This window comes from Cherax quadricarinatus, chromosome 71 (genome assembly GCF_038502225.1).
Source record: "Cherax quadricarinatus isolate ZL_2023a chromosome 71, ASM3850222v1, whole genome shotgun sequence".
In the NCBI taxonomy this organism is placed as follows: Eukaryota; Metazoa; Arthropoda; class Malacostraca; order Decapoda; family Parastacidae; genus Cherax; species Cherax quadricarinatus.
Window position 1 is genome coordinate 17,713,567 of NC_091362.1, and position 18,173 is coordinate 17,731,739.

Sequence of the window (18,173 nt, forward strand, 5' to 3'; positions counted from 1 at the left end):
ACCTCCTTTACCCCCTTTACCCCGGTCCACCAACCCTCTCTTAGAATGACTCCTGCCTCACCCTTCAAGAGTATGACTTCTGTCAATGCTTTGAAACTGATTAGCACTCAGTGATTTAAGAACAGGAGTCAGCAACCCCCAGCCCGCGGGCCACATCCGGCCCATGTGAGGTTTTCGTCCAGCCTGCCAACTTAACACCTGGATACTAATTATCTAATTAGTATCAAATACAGATGCAGTAGTGCACTTCAAGGTTAAGCAGTCCCTGGAAAAGTTACTTCGTATCCTCCCTCAGAGTTTTTTGTTTGAGTTTGTTGTCTGGTGGTAAAACAACTGTACAGTAGGTATCTGCATTCGATAATAATGTTTATTTAGTTATTTGTGATAAACTGTGTTAAGTATTATTAGAATTAGGCCAAAACTGGTTTAAAAAACTAATGGCAACCCTGAGTTCAAGAAAAAAAATTTATATTACATTTAATAATATAACCCCCCTCTGAGAGACTGCATAGTTGTCTGGCCCTCTCTCTCTCCAAAAGGTTGCCAACCCCTGTTTAAGAATATGGAAGGTCTTCTAAGAATACAGAAAACTGTCATTCACATTCTTAAAAATATCATTTAATGTAATTAGTCCTGTACAGTATTACAAATTAGGAAAAAACACTATTTTGAATTGCAAGGCCTGAATGCTATGGCAATTGTTAATAGTATTACTTTGTATCATTAAATATTGGGAACAAATTAGGCAATTAAGCATGTTAAACCAAATTCTCACAAGGCATGGACTGTATAGGTCTCCTTGGCTTTACACAGATTTGATTAATGGAGATTGGCTTTATGAAAATTTGCTATAATGTATCCTATTTCTATCAGTAATTCTGTACATATACGCAATTCACGGTGACTGTAATCAACGTGGTCTCCAAAATGTACTGAAGATTTTTAGTATTTTTTATGGACTGATAGACCTTTGTATAGATTTACAACATACAAAGAACACCTGTATTTCAAAGCATGTTTTTGAACAAATAACCCAATCTGCAGCAAAAGTTTGTGATGTGTGCAGTCTGGAGGATTAAAATCACCACAAGATAGTCAAGACTTACATACGAGGAACCTGAGTCAGAGCCTGACATTCCAAGGCTCCTTCTTTGTGGTGATGATGAGGATGATGATGTTCCCAAGTCTGGCACGGCTCCGGTGGTGCCTATCAACACAAATGTTGGTATGAATAAGAACTTACATAATGTCTGTCTATTCTATCCACTTCACTGTGGCTATGCTCAATACATTAATGTATACACAATACAAGACTGTCCTTGGCAAAGAATACACTGAAATTAGTATTACATTTATAACTTATGTATTTTTTATATTGCAAAATATCTAGAATTTTAATTACATAAAATTGTAGTACAGCCTCTCTTCACTTAGCGATATACTCGTTTACCGATGACTCGGACTTACGACGGGCTCTCTGACCAGTATGCATACCAAAATAATGTATATTAGAGCTGATTTCCTCTATTCTGTTTATTACAATATACAGTACACTATTGTAGGAACATTTAAAAATTTACCATTAATGTTATAAATGGTGCAAAGGTAACATTAAAACAATATCAAAGATGACTGGCACAAACCCACTACCATTATAGTATGCTCCTCACTTAGCGACATATTCATTTACCAATGTGGTCTTAGGAACAGAACTCCGTCGTTAAGTGAGGAGAGGCTGTATAGTAACTCAAATCACTAAAACATATTGCTATTAACAATGAATCATAATCTATGTTTTATAAAACTAATTCACAAGATTGCTAAGTACTGTACACTACGGTGGAACCTCGGTTTTCGTATGCCCCAGTTTTCATAGGATTCGATTTTTGACAACTTTTTTCGTCGAAATTTTGACCCAGTTTTCGTACATTCGCTCAGCTTTTGTAGAGGTGAAAATGGTCCGTACCAAACGCGTCCGTGTGACTCGGCCACTCAAGTGCCCACACAAAGCATCCCATGTGTTTGTGACTCAGTCGGCCTTTCTTTCTCATTGAGTGAGCATCACCCCACGTGTTCATCCGAAACATTTCGTAATAATCCATTGTTGTTTGTGCTTGTTTATTGAGTGCGACTGCTAAACAAGCCATCATGGACCCAAAGGAAGTTCCAAGTGCCAGTCCTTTGAGAAAAGTCAAGAAACACTATAGAATTCAAGAAAGAACTCGTAGCAAAGTACGAAAGTGGCGTACGCATGGCTGAGCTCGCCAGGATGTACGGGAAATCTGCATCAACGATCAGTTCCAGCCATCCCCTACCAAACAATAACTTCTCCTCCTCCTTCTCCCCGTCTCACCATCTTCCATATGCCAACAAGAGTCTTCAATAAAGGCAAAAGTGAGGTTAAATGTTCATTTATCCATTTCATTAGTCATTTATATTTATTTCTCACTGTTTTCTGTATGTAAAACTACATATAGTTATTCTCTATGAAATGTATTTTCTGTTAAATATTTTTGGGTGTCTGGAACAGATTAATTGGATTTACATTATTTCTTATGGGAAATACTGCTTCAGTTTTCGTACGATTGGGTTTTCATCAGACTTTTTAAAATGAGTTAATTACAAAAACCAAGGTTCCACTGTACTCTGAAATACCAGGCTAAAGGTACTGTACTCTTAATTCAAGAAAGAGCTTCTGCTTATGAATCTGGGTATCAGCAAAAAGGGTAGGTGGCTACTGGTTACATGTATTTTATTGTTACACAAACATGAATTAATTTAAAACTGACAACTTTCAATTTACGAATTTGTAGTCATGTCTGGGGAAAAGAATATTTTAATGACGAATGCATACTGGAATGCAAATGTCAAATTAAAAAGTAATAATAATAATTAATAATTTTTGTTAAGCATACAGTTGTTGCAAGGAATATCACTGTATTGTATTTTCCAAGATTCTGCTGTGAATATAATACTCCTTAAAAAAAACAATTTTGTATTAAAATGGAATTGTAAATTTTATGCAAGAATAGAAAATTGCATCCTTCATAATATGCTATGTTTAGCTGTATTAAAAATATTAATTTTTAGTCCACGAATATAAATGTACAGAATTGATAATAGCAAAAATTAAAAAAAAAAAAAAATCATTGTTTTCAGATTTAAATTTTTGACACTTAAATCCTCCTTTGGTAAGAAACTCTATAAAACATGTTTTTCAATTACATATACAGTAGTTCTAAAAATTATGAGAGAGAGGAAAAAAAAAATGAGTTTTTGATGACCGAATATATAAAATGAAAACTGCACTCTAAAGGATGGGGCAGGGCTGTTGCAGTTCTGAGGGTCATCTGAACTGTGCTGTCAGCCCTCTTCTGGCAAAACAGTTATTAAATGAATGATGGTGAAAATGTTTCCTCTTTTTTTTGGGGGGGGAAGGGGAAGAGAGGCCACGATACCTCATACCTCGGTGAGAGATAGTGTTAAAAAAAATTATATTCATGGGAAAGCGCTAAACTCATAAGGGTCATACAGCATTTAGTTTAACTCTTGTGTTCCCGTACTTTTGAGAAAACTGCAAAACTAATAATACATTTGAGCACCTGAAAAAGCATTAAACTGCCAGAATGGCAAAACTACAATACTGAATAGTCATTAGATACCCAGAGGTGCCATTTATGTTGATTTGTGTATTGTTCCAGTCATGGTATTATGCTTTTTTATTCTTTATTTTATGTATACCTTTAATTTCTAAAAAAAACTTTAATCATGACTTTTGTTCAAATTAAATTATACCAAATTACAATTCATAACAAATAGAATATTAAGTAAATGAAATTCTGGATGATATATTTTAGGTTAGCTAAATGTTAGGGTAAAATATACAAGAGTATGAACCCTAAGCCATTCATTAGTGAAAATGGAGGATGCTAGCATGCAAGCTCAATAATCTAATCAATAACGTCCAATTCTCTAAGTAAATGTTTTAAAAGCTTCTATTTAAAATTTCTACAGTAACTGCATTAAGCACAAGACTATACACAAACAGTGTTAATAAATTATAAAGTTATACTACTAGAATGACTCAACAAAGCCAAGTACAATATTATGAATTGTTTCCATAAGACAAGCCTTTAATAATGCACTTTCATATAAATGCACTTAATTAGACACCATTAAGTCCTATAATAAACCTTTCTTAACAACTACTGCACTACAAAAGCCAGGGAAAAAAATAATTTCAAGTACTGCACTAATATTCACTAGCCATTAAAAGGTATCCACTCAGCAATGCTTACACTTCCACTCTAAATTTGTATAACAATCATTTAGGAAGAATCCAAAATGAAAAACTAAAAACAATTCATGCAAATATAATAGCTATTTACATGTAACACCTATACATTAACCAAAAAAACTATCCAGTAGAGCATTTCTCCAGTTAATGGAGTACAGATAGAACTGGAATATTGCAACTTCCAACACACTGTATGTTTCTTTATGTGTAAGTAAGTAAATTTATTCAGGTATACACAGATACAGTTTCAAAGAATTATCATACATAGCAGCATATGTGTAAAGTACCTAGGATAACCCAAAAAGTCAGACAGAGTGACTTATTTCCATTGGGGTCCTTTTATGTGAAATGTATACTTTATTTATTATGACTATAGGAAAAATTAAATTAAAAATTAGTGTTTTATGTATTATTCTAGGTAAAATTCTGCATAACTGACTATATATAACCATTGCAAAAGTTCAAAGTTTTGCATGACGAAAAATTCTCATGGTTTACCTAAATAGACAAAAGTTATGTATTCATATGTAATAAAGTCTATTTAGGTACAGATACTCAAGTACAATTATCATACCTAGTAGCATGTGTAAATTATCTAGGATAACCTAAAAAAAAAAAAAGTCAGTGACATATTTCCATTGGGATCCTTGGAATGGAATCATTTTGAGGAACTGTGTATTATAAAAGGGGAGCACGGGGAGCACTAAACCCACGATTGTCAAACAGTACATGAGAGATGGGAGATATGAAGTTCAGTCCAAGGAAGAGGACACGCCCAATTCCTTGGATGAAGAGCCCTTCACTCTTACTGGTTGAAAATAGATATCCTAGGTTAAGTCATCATAGTCTCACTGTTACATATCTAAGACTATATTTAATTTAGTATTATTCTTAGTTTAAAATATAAATAATTTATATGTATCTTATGTCTATACATTGCATGCCTCTCCAAAATAAAATAACTAAGGGGAACATTACACTATCTATCCCTTTCCACTTGCAATCTTGTTAGTAACAGGAAATGTCACTATCTATTAAAGGGTAGTCTTAAATGTGCAAGTGCACATCTTAACTGCATGATGTAAAGCTATGTCGCTTTTTATTACACAAAGGAAGTTAAAAAGTGGCAGTCAGGATGGAGTGTAATTTTAACCCTGGCCAAAAATAGCCCCATACGGTCCCCATCTGCTTCCCGTGTACTAATATAGAACAGCAAGTCATTTCCCACTCATTACAAAATAAAGAAATGCGAATAATAAACATAGAAAACTGCATTTCCAGTTTCTAACTATCTAGTAAGAGCATTTCTCCAGCCAATGGAGTACATATAATAGAAATGGATTATTACAACCCCTCGTCACACATTACATGCCTTTTTACATAGTTTTATATCAGTTTGCAGCCCTTCCTTCATCTAATTTATCAACTCTAGCCTGTGCATGCCTCGTTCATGACTATGTGCGCCGAGGAGGCATGCCAAGGGTGCCATTCAGTGACATTTGGCGCAAGATGGGCGGGGGTACGGCACTGAGCAGGCCCAAATGAGCAAATTTTGGACAGAGTCCTGCCTGGGCTGCGTACGCACATATTACCAGCGGCCTGCACTCAATTCTCCTCCTCACTCCTCTCTTTTCTCTCACCTCACTCCTCTATTTCCACGTAATTCGCAATCCTAGTGAATCCAGGTAGGGCACCAGGAACCAGGGTACGGCACTGTTAAATTTCTTGGTGAATTGTTTGTGGCAAGAGGGAAAAATATTGATTTTCTCCATGGCTTGCAGCCCTCCCTCGACCCCCTGCCATATTGAGTCTGCGCAGAACAATGCTTAGCAGAAGATATTTGCGGCGGGAACACAAACCCTGGGCGTACCACCCTTCTGGGGCACATTCTCCCCTCTTCTACCCCTTATTTGGTATATTTTCGAGGGCAAATAGGGCCGAAACTCACCGGAAAAGTGGTAAAAATGTCAGGAAGATGGCGAGAAAGGAGGACAGAACGGCGTATCTAAGCAGTGATTTTGAACGAGGGTCGCCAACGCCATCTGTTGAGCCTTTTCTACCCTACATTCCTCTATATTAAACTCAAACCATGGCCACTTCAGCAGGTAATCTACCTCTTTATATCTCTTATTTGTTCCACCTATGAACCTGCTTCCAGAGTTAACTTTTATCAAAGTAAAATTTGATTTAGGGTGCGAGTCGGGAGGAAAGTCGCAGTTACATAAGGTCGCTGATTCTATGGTCACGGGCGGTATTTTGGGTCTTACTGCAGGGTGACAGCAGACGACACTCCGCCCACACACTTTTATCCGTATTATATCTTCTTCCCTTAAGGAAAATATATCTAACAATGTGACCTATGATGATTTTATTTTAATAGGTGTATATATAATACTTGTAACCCAGGTTAATGCTCTTGACCCGTAAATCATATTTTGTCATGTTATATTGTCTTAAGTCAACATTTTATAATGTTTCATCATTGTCTGTAATGTGCTAAATACAAATATGAAAAAAATAATATAGCAGTCTAAAATAATTTGTATAGGTAGCTAAATATAGCTTACCATACCTAGAAAATTGACCAAAAATACCACTAATACAGTCACCATATGACAAAAAAAAAAAACTATTACCAAAAAACTTTTAATAACGAAGAAATTATCATCATATCTGCCTCCCTTCTATCTTATCCTGTCATAAAGAGAGAGAAAATGTATATAGATTTTGGTAGCAAAATGAGATAAGGAAAAAAAAAATATTTTCATAGTTTATTGGGTCCTGGGAAAGTGACATTACATCACATTTTTATGTTTCCAAGTAAGTTTTTTTTTTAAGAGTTCGTACCTAAGTTTTGTTATTTTGCAGTGTTTTTTATACAGTATGTTAGGTAGAAGTTGACATAGGCTAAGCCTGGGCCTTATGGATACTGTAATCACTTAAATAAACTTACAATCTGAAATAAAGATTATGTTTATTAGGGGTCCTTAAAATTGTTATTAAGCCAGTTTTAATTTAGGGCTCCAGTGGGAATTCAAGGATTCTATTGGAAATTCAGAGACCCCAGTACAAATTCCAAAACCCCCGTAGAATTTCAAAAACTCTGGTATGAAGTTAGAAACCCCTAGTAGAATTTGAGACCCCAGTGGAAATTCGGATACCCCCCCCCCCCCGTAGAATTTCAGAATCCCAGCATAAAGTCAGACCCCAGTAGAAAAATTTATATCCCAGCAGAAATTCAGACACCCCAGTACAATATTTGCCCATGTTAGGCAAGGTTATCATACTATGCAACTATATAATGACTGGAATTGTTGATTATTCGCATTTAAATGTAAATTTATTAATACTGTATGTAGCTTCTGAAATTATCTTGCAAGTTCTTTGGCTTAATAATGAACTAATTAACTAATAAACCTAATTAGATATTATCAGAAAAGCACTTGCAATAACTTATAAAGGATTTTCTTTTACATTGAGAAATATATATATATATGTTCATTAAATAATAATTACAATAATATTAAAACTAATACAAAAGTGAGGGCTACTTTTTTTTTATAAATATTAAAGATATGCTTACATCTAAATGAGTTGCATACCATTTGGGACCCTGATGGAAATATATTTTTTTTCAGGGATTATAAGGATATCCTAGGTTAAGCCATCAGAAGATAGCACTGCTAACTTCAAGATTTACCTCCCCTAACTGTATGACCCTAGTAGGTTTAGCACTTCATTTTGATCATAATAATAATAACCTCCCCTAAAGAAAAGTAAAATGGGATCATAATACATGTATGTATGTCTAAGATATTGTGTTCATGGAAGATATTCCCTGGAATGCAGACGAGAGAGATACATGATAGTACTGTATACACTTGGAAAGCTTGCTATGAAAGCAAAAGACTCGGCAGGAGATGCAACATTCCCCCAATAAAAAGCAGGAGCGCTACGAGTATACTGAGAAACAACACAATAAGTGTCCAGGGCCCAAAACTGTTCAACTGCCTCCCAGCATACATAAGGGGGATTGCCAGTAGATCCCTGGCTGTCATCAAGAAGGCACTAGAGAGGCACCTAAAATCAGTACCTGACCAGCCAGGCTGTGGTTCGTACGTGAGTCTGCATGCGGCCAGCAGTAACAACCTGGTTGATCAAACCTTCATCCACCGCGAGGCCTGGTCTCAGACCGGGCTGCAGGGGCGTTGACCCCCGAAATCCTCTCCAGGTATGCGATACAATTCAATCTGGAGGGTTATCCACCCAGGATAACCCAATAGTCAGTGCATCATAAGGCTTCGTATTTCCAATGGGACTTTTTAATCCTCTCCCCCAAGATGCGACTTTCAACAGTTAACTAACACCCCCAGTACCTGCTTGCTGCTAGGTGAACAGGGATAGCACGTGTCGGGAAGCATGCCCACTTTTCATTTGTACAGGGGAGTAAACCCAGGTTGTGTATCAGGACATGCATCATCTGAGCCATGAGCATACATAGTTAATATTGAAGCCAACAGATATGATTTATTGTCCAGAATGTCAGTATTGACCATCATGGGTTGAATGCTTGGTTTTTTATACTATATAATAATGTACATGTACAGTACAATATGTACACAGCTAAATTCCCTAGATTCATGAATTAGCTTTTTACAGATCCCAAGGCATGGAACTTGACTTTCTTTTACCTGAGGACATGATTATATTATAAACAGCAAGGCATTCTAGGAGGGACATAAGGATCTGCACTACAAGATTGTTTATTCTTGTTAGCTAATCGCCTTTTCTTTGTAAATAATTCTTATTTTATCTAGCAGAAACTGGTTCGTTGATACTAATTCATCCACTGTGCCACAGTTTTTATTATTACTATTATTGTTGTTTTATTCAGAGGGATACATTAAACCTGTAGGGATTATACAATGACTGGGGAATGGGAAGTAATCAGGTTCAATCCAAGGAAATGGAGGACAAATCCAATTTTTTTGATCAAGAACCCCTCATCAGCATCAAGGAAGCTGCCTTGAGTGGACACTGTTACAAACTTACGTTGTAACCCACTCAATGCAACACAATTTATTTAAGTAGATTTTAGGAAATTTAAGCTGTCGTATTCCAGTTATGACTATCTGAAGAAAACCTTTGTTTTTGATCACCTTCAGTCAGGCTGCTCTTATTATAAATCCATTATAGTTCATGCTCCTAAAGGAGGTACGGCTGGAAAACATTAGGGACGTGTTTCCATAAGACACCTGTTGTCCCAGTCCCTGTTCACCCATCAGTTTAAAATGGGTACCTGGGTGTTAGTCAACCAGTGTGGGTCGCATCCTGGGACAAAACTGACCTAATTTGCCCGAAATGCTCAGCATAACAAGGGGCTTTCTATACAGTAGTACATATGTCATTGATGTCAGCTTGGCCTGTATACCATGTACATGTACTTGTAGTAAATAAAGATATTACCAAAACTATCATCCAGAGGGCTGAGGAGGGGTTGTTGAGGTGGTTTGGACATGTAGAGAGGATGGAACAAAATAGTATGACTTTGAGAGTGTATAAATATGTAGTGGAGGGAAGGCAGGGTAGGGGTCAGCCTAGGAAAGGTTGGAGGGAGGTGGTAAAGGAGGTTTTATGTGCGAAGGACTTGGACTTCCAGCAAGCATGCATGAGCATGTTAGGTAGCGAATGGAGACAAATGGTTTTTAGGACTTGATGTGCTGTTGGAGTGTGAGCAAGGTAACATTTATAAAGTAATTCAGGGAAACCAACAGGCTGGGTTTGAGTCCTGGAGATGGGAAGTACAGTGTCTACACTCTGAAGGAGGGGTGTTAATGTTGCAGTTGTATAACTGTAGTGTAAGTTTTTCTTTTTCGAGCCACCCTGCCTTGGTGGGACACGGCCGATGTGTTAATAAAGTAAATTAAAGTTTATGCTGTATTGCTATTTTTTGCCCTGTTATTAACAAAGCTTTTTATGCTGAACAATGTGATTTTCCAACACATATGATTTTCTAAAGTTTGTTGCTATCTTCACTCCTGAGTGGACATTTCATATTTCCATAATACAATAGAGTACACGCTTAAAATAGTAGTTCACCTCAGATTACTGGAGACTTTCTGGATAATTGGAAATAGGCAGAACTAGTACAATCATAGTTATTCACTTTTCAGTTATTTGGTACTCATATACCCAAGTAAATGAAGTGCTGCTACTATATATCTCATCCATTTTATAAAAACCAGAGAAAGTTTCATAGAGTACTAATTGCTAACTTTAAATGACCTAGCAATCAGAGTACTGATTGCTAGGTTTGAATGAATACTGTCTAAGCATTTTATATTATACAATACCTTTATGAGCAATAAATATTTTTGACAGATAAGCAATTGAGATAGTATTGATACACAATTTACAGATCTCCACATTTTTACTTTTATTAAAACACTATGTACTGAATGTGCACTTGCATTTTCTTCCTTAAGTAAAGACTGTTGTATGTCATCATTGATATGGATAAATTTGGAGATTAACATAGTATATTATACAGTACATTATTACCTCAGGTAAAATTACAAGATTGACAGTAAACATTTTATTCTTTTTTTTTTTTTCAGAGAATTAAACTATTATGTATCGCCCCTCAATAATTCATGGATTACGTCTGTACAGTACAAAATCGACAAGGAAAAGAGAATTGATTGATCGTATCATTCGTGTAGACCATGCTGGAGAATTGGGAGCCGACCGCATTTATGCAGGACAAATGGCAGTGCTGGGTACGTCACTGCTGCAGCTTCACTTTTGTATTTGAACTTTTTCAGTGGTAATAACATCTATGCAATTTTTTTTTCAGTTTGGGTATGACTTGCTACTTCAAGTTTATTAATTGCCACTATCTACTGTGTCATTCTGTTGAAGTAATTTTTGTGCATCGTGACAACACCTGAATAAGACACTTGGGTAGCCTCATGAAACTATGATATAACAAGCACTTAATGAATTTGCAGGTATAATTACAGCATTGATGGTAATATAAGTGATTTTTATAAATACTACATTTGTCATAAAGTTTATTAAACTGTGTACAGTACCATAAAACATTACTGCACATGCAGTATAAAGAAAATCAGAAGTCAAAGTTTAACAGAGTTACAGTATACAGGAGGGCCCTGCTTATGCAGCAAGTTAGGTTCCAGGTTACCACTATAAAATGAATCAGATATTTTTTTTTAATTTCAAATGCATATAAAAGCCTGATGACATGCTTACACTATCACAAATTAAGTAAGCAATAGATCTAGGCCTAAAAATCAATATACAGTACACATATTACCTACCTTAAAATATTTTCATCCTTTGCTTGTAGTGAATGGTGAATATATTTATTGTAGGAAGTCTGAATAAATGAAGAATGGGTATAACTGAAAACTGTTATGTTAGTAAAATGCCATAAAGCAAAGTGTCATAAAGTGGGGCCCACTTGTACTCTACTAGCATTCCAGTGCTATTTCTTAGTGCAGTCATGTGATACTTGTTTGTATAAACACAATCTTTGTTATATTTTGCATATTTTTAATTACTGTTGTACTGCTAGATGTACAACATGTACATTGCTGAGGAAATAATTTACTGTGACTTGTTTAGGGTTATCGTTGGTAATTTCCACACATTATTATGAAAGACATTTGTTATTATCCAAAGATTGTGTAATTGTACCTGAATAAACATATTTAATTAAATTATATGTTTTTATACCAGGTAAATCTAGTGTGGGGTCAGTCATCCAGCATATGTGGGACCAAGAAAAGGAGCATAAAGCAAAGTTTGAAGAGTTGATACCAAAATACAGAGTGCGGCCTACTGTTCTTGTTCCCATCTGGAATGTGGCTGGTTATGTCCTTGGTGCAGGTTAGTCATCACCCTGTCAACTTAAAGGGGTTACCTTAATGTCAGTGAAGGGCTCTTGTTCCAAGGAATTTGTGCTTCTTGAGATTAAATGTGATGACCTCCCACTCCTCAAGCACTGTATGACCCCTAAGAGTTTAGTGCTTCCCCATGAATATAATATTGTAATCACATTGTAGAGGACATTACTGTTAAGGATTTTAGAACTAACTTTTCTTGAAAATAGTCATCAGAATGAAATATCTCCAGGCAAAATATCAACAAAATTTTAATAATGATGTCTGTGCATCTCTAGAAAAACAAATGCTGTGTATGTGATACAGGTTAACCATATATTTTTTAATACAGTGATGGTAATAATAATAAATATAATTTAAAAACAAGTGGAGAATCAGTGATGATGAAAGTTTCTTTCTTTGGATCACACTATCTTGGTGACCTAAATTAGGGCATTCATAATTTTAAAGTGATATTTAGACTGTGTCAAATACATATGCTATAATAAACTGGACTTATTATAGCACATTATTATCATTATTATTATTATTATTATTATTATTATTATTATTATTATTATTATTAATATTCACGAGAGGAAGTGGTAAATCAGTAAGGGTCATACGACACCTAGGGAAATGGGAGGCAGTCAAGTAAATAAAATTCTACAGTACTGCATTGCTAACCTGATGTGCGCATCATTGCTGAAAATAATAAACATGAATTGAATTGAAAAGCACCGTATTAGTGAAGTGCTCTGAGACAAAGCATCCTATTAGCAAGGTATGCATGTAGCACTTATCGAGGTTTCTTGAATGAAAGAGAATTTAAATTTCATAGCTTCATTTTTTAGCAATATTATTATTAAGTTTGTTTGTTGGAGTTGTTCAAGTTTAACATGCATAATTAGGTAGTAGGTTGGTAGACAGCAACCGCCCAGGGAGGTACTACTGTCCTGCCAAGTGAGTGTAAAACGGAAGCCTGTAATTGTTTTACACAATGGTAGGATTGCTGGTGTCTTTTTTTTTCTGTCTTGTACACATGCAAGATTTCAGGTACGTCTTCCTACTTCTACTTACACTTAGGTCACACTACACATATATGTACAAGCATATATATACACACCCCTCTGGGTTTTCTTCTATTTTCTTTCTAGTTCTTGTTCTTTATTTCCTCTTACCTCCATGGGGAAGTGGAACAGAATTGAAAATTGGGTTGGGCAAATGTTTTGTTAGTGGGATGGATTGTAAAGGACCTGCCTAGTATGGGCCAACAGGACTGCTGCAGTGATCCTCCTTTCTTATGTTCTTATGTTAATTCTTCCTCCGTAAGCCATGCTTGTTGTAAGAGGCAACTAAAATGCCCGGAGCAAGGGGCTAGTAACCCCTTCTCCTGTATATATATTACTAAATGTAAAAGGAGAAACTTTCATTTTTCCTTTTGGGCCACCCTGCCTCGGTGGGATACGGCCGGTGTGTTGAAAGAAAGAATTAGGATAATTTTTTTAAGATTTTTTTCTAGCATGGCCTTGTGTGTCTGGAATTCTGTTGATTAGGTTTGGCCCTTTGGTTGATTTTTGTTTTTGTTTTATTGAAACTTATGACAGATTAAGAAATCCAAACAGCTGAAACTCTGATAGATTTAGATTTCTAAAGAGGAGTAATTAAGTGGCAGTGAGATGCCATGTCACCTCTCACAACATTCTTAAATATTTATTGGCTATTGTTTTTGGAGGCAGCCAGTTTGATGCCTTCAGTAATGTGCTGGATAGAGATGTTGGGGTTTGCTGGGCAATTGCTTGATCATGGTATCTTGGGGACTTATGGAAAGATGGTTTGACACAGAATGATGGTGAATGAGTTTTCATTCTTGGGTCATCCTGGCATGTTGGAAAATAATCAGTATGTAGAATATCTTTCCATGTGATGTAGGAATAACTGTATTTTAATGATTTATGCTACATTTTATTTCAGGAACTGCATTGATGGGCAAAGAGGCAGCAATGGCATGCACTGTAGCAGTAGAATCAGTTATCATAGATCATTATAACTCACAGTTACGAGAACTAATTTCTTTAGGAAAGGAAGAAAACAAGGAACTTGTTGAAATTATAAAAAAATTCAGAGATGATGAAATGGACCACCATGACACTGGCTTGAAGCATGATGCAGAATTGACACCAGCATACAATGCTCTCACTCTTGTAATTAAAACTGGTTGTAAAGCTGCTGTGTGGCTCTCCGAACGTATTTAGAATTTTCTCCTATATAAAATGTACGTATGTAAATTTTGCTGTCTGTTTATTTTTTTTTTTCAGTACATATTTGTAAAATAAACTTTTATAAAGCATTTGCAAAAATACAATTTTATTTTTCACCTTTAGTATCCACTAGTTGGCCTTAACCCTTTGACTGTCACAGGCCCCTTCTGAAACTTTCATTCTATGTCGATAAATTTTTTGAAAAAAAAAAAAAAAAATTATTTTTTCTTATGAAATGATAGAGAATATGTTCCCGATGGTAATGACACCAAAAGTACGAAATTTGGTCAAAAACTCACGGAATTACGCTCCCGCGAAGTTAGCGGTCTCAGCAACATATACGCACCGGCGATTTTGCCGACTTTGAACCCTGTTTTTGGCCAATTCCGTTGTTCCAGTTACCAAACTCATAGCTATTTCTTTAGAACTCCATTTTTTTCTATCAGCTGAGTACAAGAAACTGCCCATTTACTGATTTGAACTACCCAGTAAAGTGGTCAGAAATTGGCAATTTGGCCAATTTCACGCAAATTAAAAAAGATGCCAATTTCAAAATAGGGTCCAGAATAAACAATGTAGACATTCTTGGCACTGAAATAACATATCCTCTGTTCATTAGTCACGTCTCTAGGCCCCTCTTATATTACTATTGCTTTCTATTTTGATTTTTTATTCATACAAAAAAATACAAAATTTACTGTTATGCAGACTAATGCATTATTGTAAAAATGGTATAAATAATATCAGTGCACTAGTGAAAGAATATTAGACCTCCCAGTTGAAGTGTATTGGACGTGTGGTGTGATTTGCTTACTCCTGAACATTGGTAAAAATCGAATATTTCCGCTACTTTGAGCTCAATTTCAAGGTCGTTTTCATTGTGAAAGTAATCAAAATCATCCCTATTTCTGTAATATGTTTTCCATTTTATCACATGAGACCATGAAAACGAGAATACAATGATAAATACTATACGAAAATACACCTCAAAGTCGGCATTTTAATCCAAAAAACGGTCAGTTTTTTTTTTTCTCATTATGCACTGTGCGCTGCAGGATTTTTTTTGTGGTGCACACTGACCACACAGACCCATTCTCTCACATGTGGGCCTACCAGCTTTCTCCTGCTTGATTTGAAGCCGCTAGAATTTACGCGTATAAATATGTCAGAAACAGTGGCGCGTAAGACGTATATATACGACCGAAATAGTCAAAGGGTTAATGGCTAACTGATTTTATTAAAGAATTCTTTCTCCGCAAGCCATGTATGTCGTAAGAGGCGACAAATGCTGGAAGCAAGGGGCTGGTAACCCCTTCTCCTGTATAAATTACTAAATTTAAAAAGCAAAGCTTTCATTTTTCTTTTCAGGTCACTCTTCCTGGGTGGGATACAGCCAGTGTTAAAAAAAATTCTTTTTACAATGAAGATAGAGCAGTCTGTTCAATGGCTCCTGAGCTTTGACCCATCTTCATGTTCAATCCCTTCAGTGAGGGAGAAGATGCCCCTTGATGCCAGTAAAGAGTTCTGTATCTGAGGAATGGGAGCTAACCTCCTTTTGCAACAAATCTGATTACCTCCCATTCCTAAAATAGTATGTGGTCCTTAGGGGTTTAGCACTTTTCCATCAATATAATGAACCGAGAACACTAGCCAATAAAATTTAACTTTATTCACTTTACAGCAGCGCTGTATGACCCTAATGGATTTAGCACTTCTTTTTTATTATAATAATAATATCCCCTTCAAGGGAGGTTCCTTGATGCTGGTGAGGGGCTCTTGATCTAGGGAATTGGATCTGTGCTCCAGTTCCCTGAATTAAGCCTGAATACCTTCCATCCCCCCCCACAGGCACTGTATAATCCTATGGGTTTAGCGCTCCCCATGATAATAATATCCACTTTACAAACTAAATATGGTTATTTTAAGCTTACTTTGATGTGCTACTCATGAATCTGAGCTTGTTTAGTCTCATAAAATTTTTTGAAATCTTATGATAAATATTTTGGCTATGTAAGGCTTTAGAACTTACATATGTTGCCTAACAGTCATAGGTATTATGAAAATATTAAGTGTGGAATATGCACTAATAAAACTAATCTTTCTTAATGTAAATTCATTATATATATGCATAACAAAAATAAATTTCCATACAGTCTTATGAACATGCATCACAGTTTTCAGGCTTCTCGTTTGTTCAGTGTTGCTCTCCTGTACCAGTGTCCAGCAGTAGCCAACTATCAAACTGATCATCAAGTTTTCCCTGACATCTGTTCTCCATAATGTGAAATGGTTTACTGGGAGTTCTGTTGCATGAAAACTGTGTGTTGGAGCAAGGTTAAGTTCAGATTTAAATTCAGTGTCCAAAAATTAGTTAGAAACACATTTGGAAATGTGAGCTGTAACCTTTGTTGGCCAGTGATAATAGCACTGTATGACTCTTATGGGTTTAGTGCTTGGTTATGCTTATAATAATAATAGCCAGTGGTAATTATAATAATAGTTCACTTTGTTACACACAACAACATGTGTGGGTTAAATAAAAAGGTCAGAAACCTTACTCAAAGAAAAACAGCCTTACAATAAGCAGTCATATTACAAAAAATACCCCTCAAGGGACATTCCTTGATGCTGGTGAGGGGCTCTTGATCTAGGAAATTGGATGTGCTCCAGTTCCCTGAATTGTGCCTGAATACCTTCCAGCTGTATAGCCCTGGTGGTTTAGTGCTTCTTTTTGATTATAATAATAATAATAATAATTTGGGGTGCCAGGGGTAAATGTAAATGGGGAGCCTTTAATTGAGCTATGTGTAGAAAGAAATTTGGTAATAAGTAATACATATTTTATGAAAAAGAGGATAAATATACAAGGTATGATGTAGCACGTAATGAAAGTAGTTTGTTAGATTATGTATTGGTGGATAAAAGGTTGATGGGTAGGCTCCAGGATGTACATGTTTATAGAGGGGCAACTGATATGTCAGATCATTATTTAGTTGTAGCTACAGTTAGAGTAAGAGGTAGATGGGAAAAGAGGAAGGTGGCAACAACAAGTAAGAGGGAGGTGAAAGTGTATAAACTAAGGGAGGAGGAAGTTCGGGCGAGATATAAGCGACTATTGGCAGAAAGGTGGGCTAGTGCAAAGATGAGTAGTGGGGGGGTTGAAGAGGGTTGGAATAGTTTTAAAAATGCAGTATTAGAATGTGGGGCAGAAGTTTGTGGTTATAGGAGGGTGGGGGCAGGAGGAAAGAGGAGTGATTGGTGGAATGATGAAGTAAAGGGTGTGATAAAAGAGAAAAAGGTAGCTTACGAGAGGTTTTTACAAAGCAGAAGTGTTATAAGAAGAGCAGAGTATATGGAGAGTAAAAGAAAGGTGAAGAGAGTGGTGAGAGAGTGCAAAAGGAGAGCAGATGAAAGAGTGGGAGAGGCACTGTCAAGAAATTTTAATGAAAATAAGAAAAAATTTTGGAGTGAGTTAAACAAGTTAAGAAAGCCTAGGGAAAGTATGGATTTGTCCATTAAAAACAGAGTAGGGGAGTTAGTAGATGGGGAGAGGGAGGTATTAGGTAGATGGCGAGAATATTTTGAGGAACTTTTAAATGTTGAGGAAGAAAGGGAGGCGGTAATTTCATGCACTGGCCAGGGAGGTATACCATCTTTTAGGAGTGAAGAAGAGCAGAATGTAAGTGTGGTGGAGGTACGTGAGGCATTACG

The 18,173-nt window shown here is 36.1% G+C and overlaps 2 protein-coding genes across 14 annotated transcripts in view; one reads left to right on the forward strand and one right to left on the reverse strand.

The window, feature by feature from the left end:
* The window catches only part of ewg (DNA-binding protein Ewg), an 82,680-nt gene extending 76,296 nt beyond the window's left edge, over positions 1-6,384 (reverse strand). For 5 of the 7 annotated variants that reach the window (XM_070100093.1, XM_070100095.1, XM_070100094.1 and 2 more), the window contains exons 1-2: positions 5,938-6,076; positions 1,107-1,207 (exon numbers count right to left, since the gene is read on the reverse strand). In XM_070100093.1, the coding sequence (XP_069956194.1) occupies positions 1,107-1,136 (30 nt within the window). In that variant the 5' untranslated portion in view covers positions 1,137-1,207; positions 5,938-6,076. Of the gene's footprint in view, positions 1-1,106; positions 1,208-5,669; positions 5,868-5,937; positions 6,077-6,245 lie in introns of those variants that run through there. The other 2 variants (XM_070100091.1, XM_070100090.1) reach the window with 2 other exon arrangements.
* On the forward strand, positions 5,844-17,396 carry Coq7 (ubiquinone biosynthesis protein COQ7, mitochondrial). 7 transcript variants are annotated; one of them, XM_053793501.2, is made up of 5 exons: positions 6,263-6,402; positions 10,915-11,076; positions 12,059-12,208; positions 14,176-14,476; positions 16,637-17,396. In XM_053793501.2, exons 2-4 carry the CDS (start codon positions 10,929-10,931, stop codon positions 14,454-14,456), a joined length of 579 nt encoding a protein of 192 aa, XP_053649476.1. In that variant the 5' UTR covers positions 6,263-6,402; positions 10,915-10,928; the 3' UTR covers positions 14,457-14,476; positions 16,637-17,396. The 7 variants fall into 7 exon arrangements, with proteins under 7 accessions (XP_053649475.1, XP_053649476.1, XP_053649477.1 ...); XM_053793502.2 differs by lacking the exon at positions 16,637-17,396 and adding an exon at positions 15,831-16,574; XM_053793500.2 differs by lacking the exons at positions 6,263-6,402; positions 16,637-17,396 and adding an exon at positions 5,844-5,982 and having other exon boundaries at positions 14,176-14,546.
* The last annotated feature ends 777 nt before the right edge of the window (positions 17,397-18,173 follow it).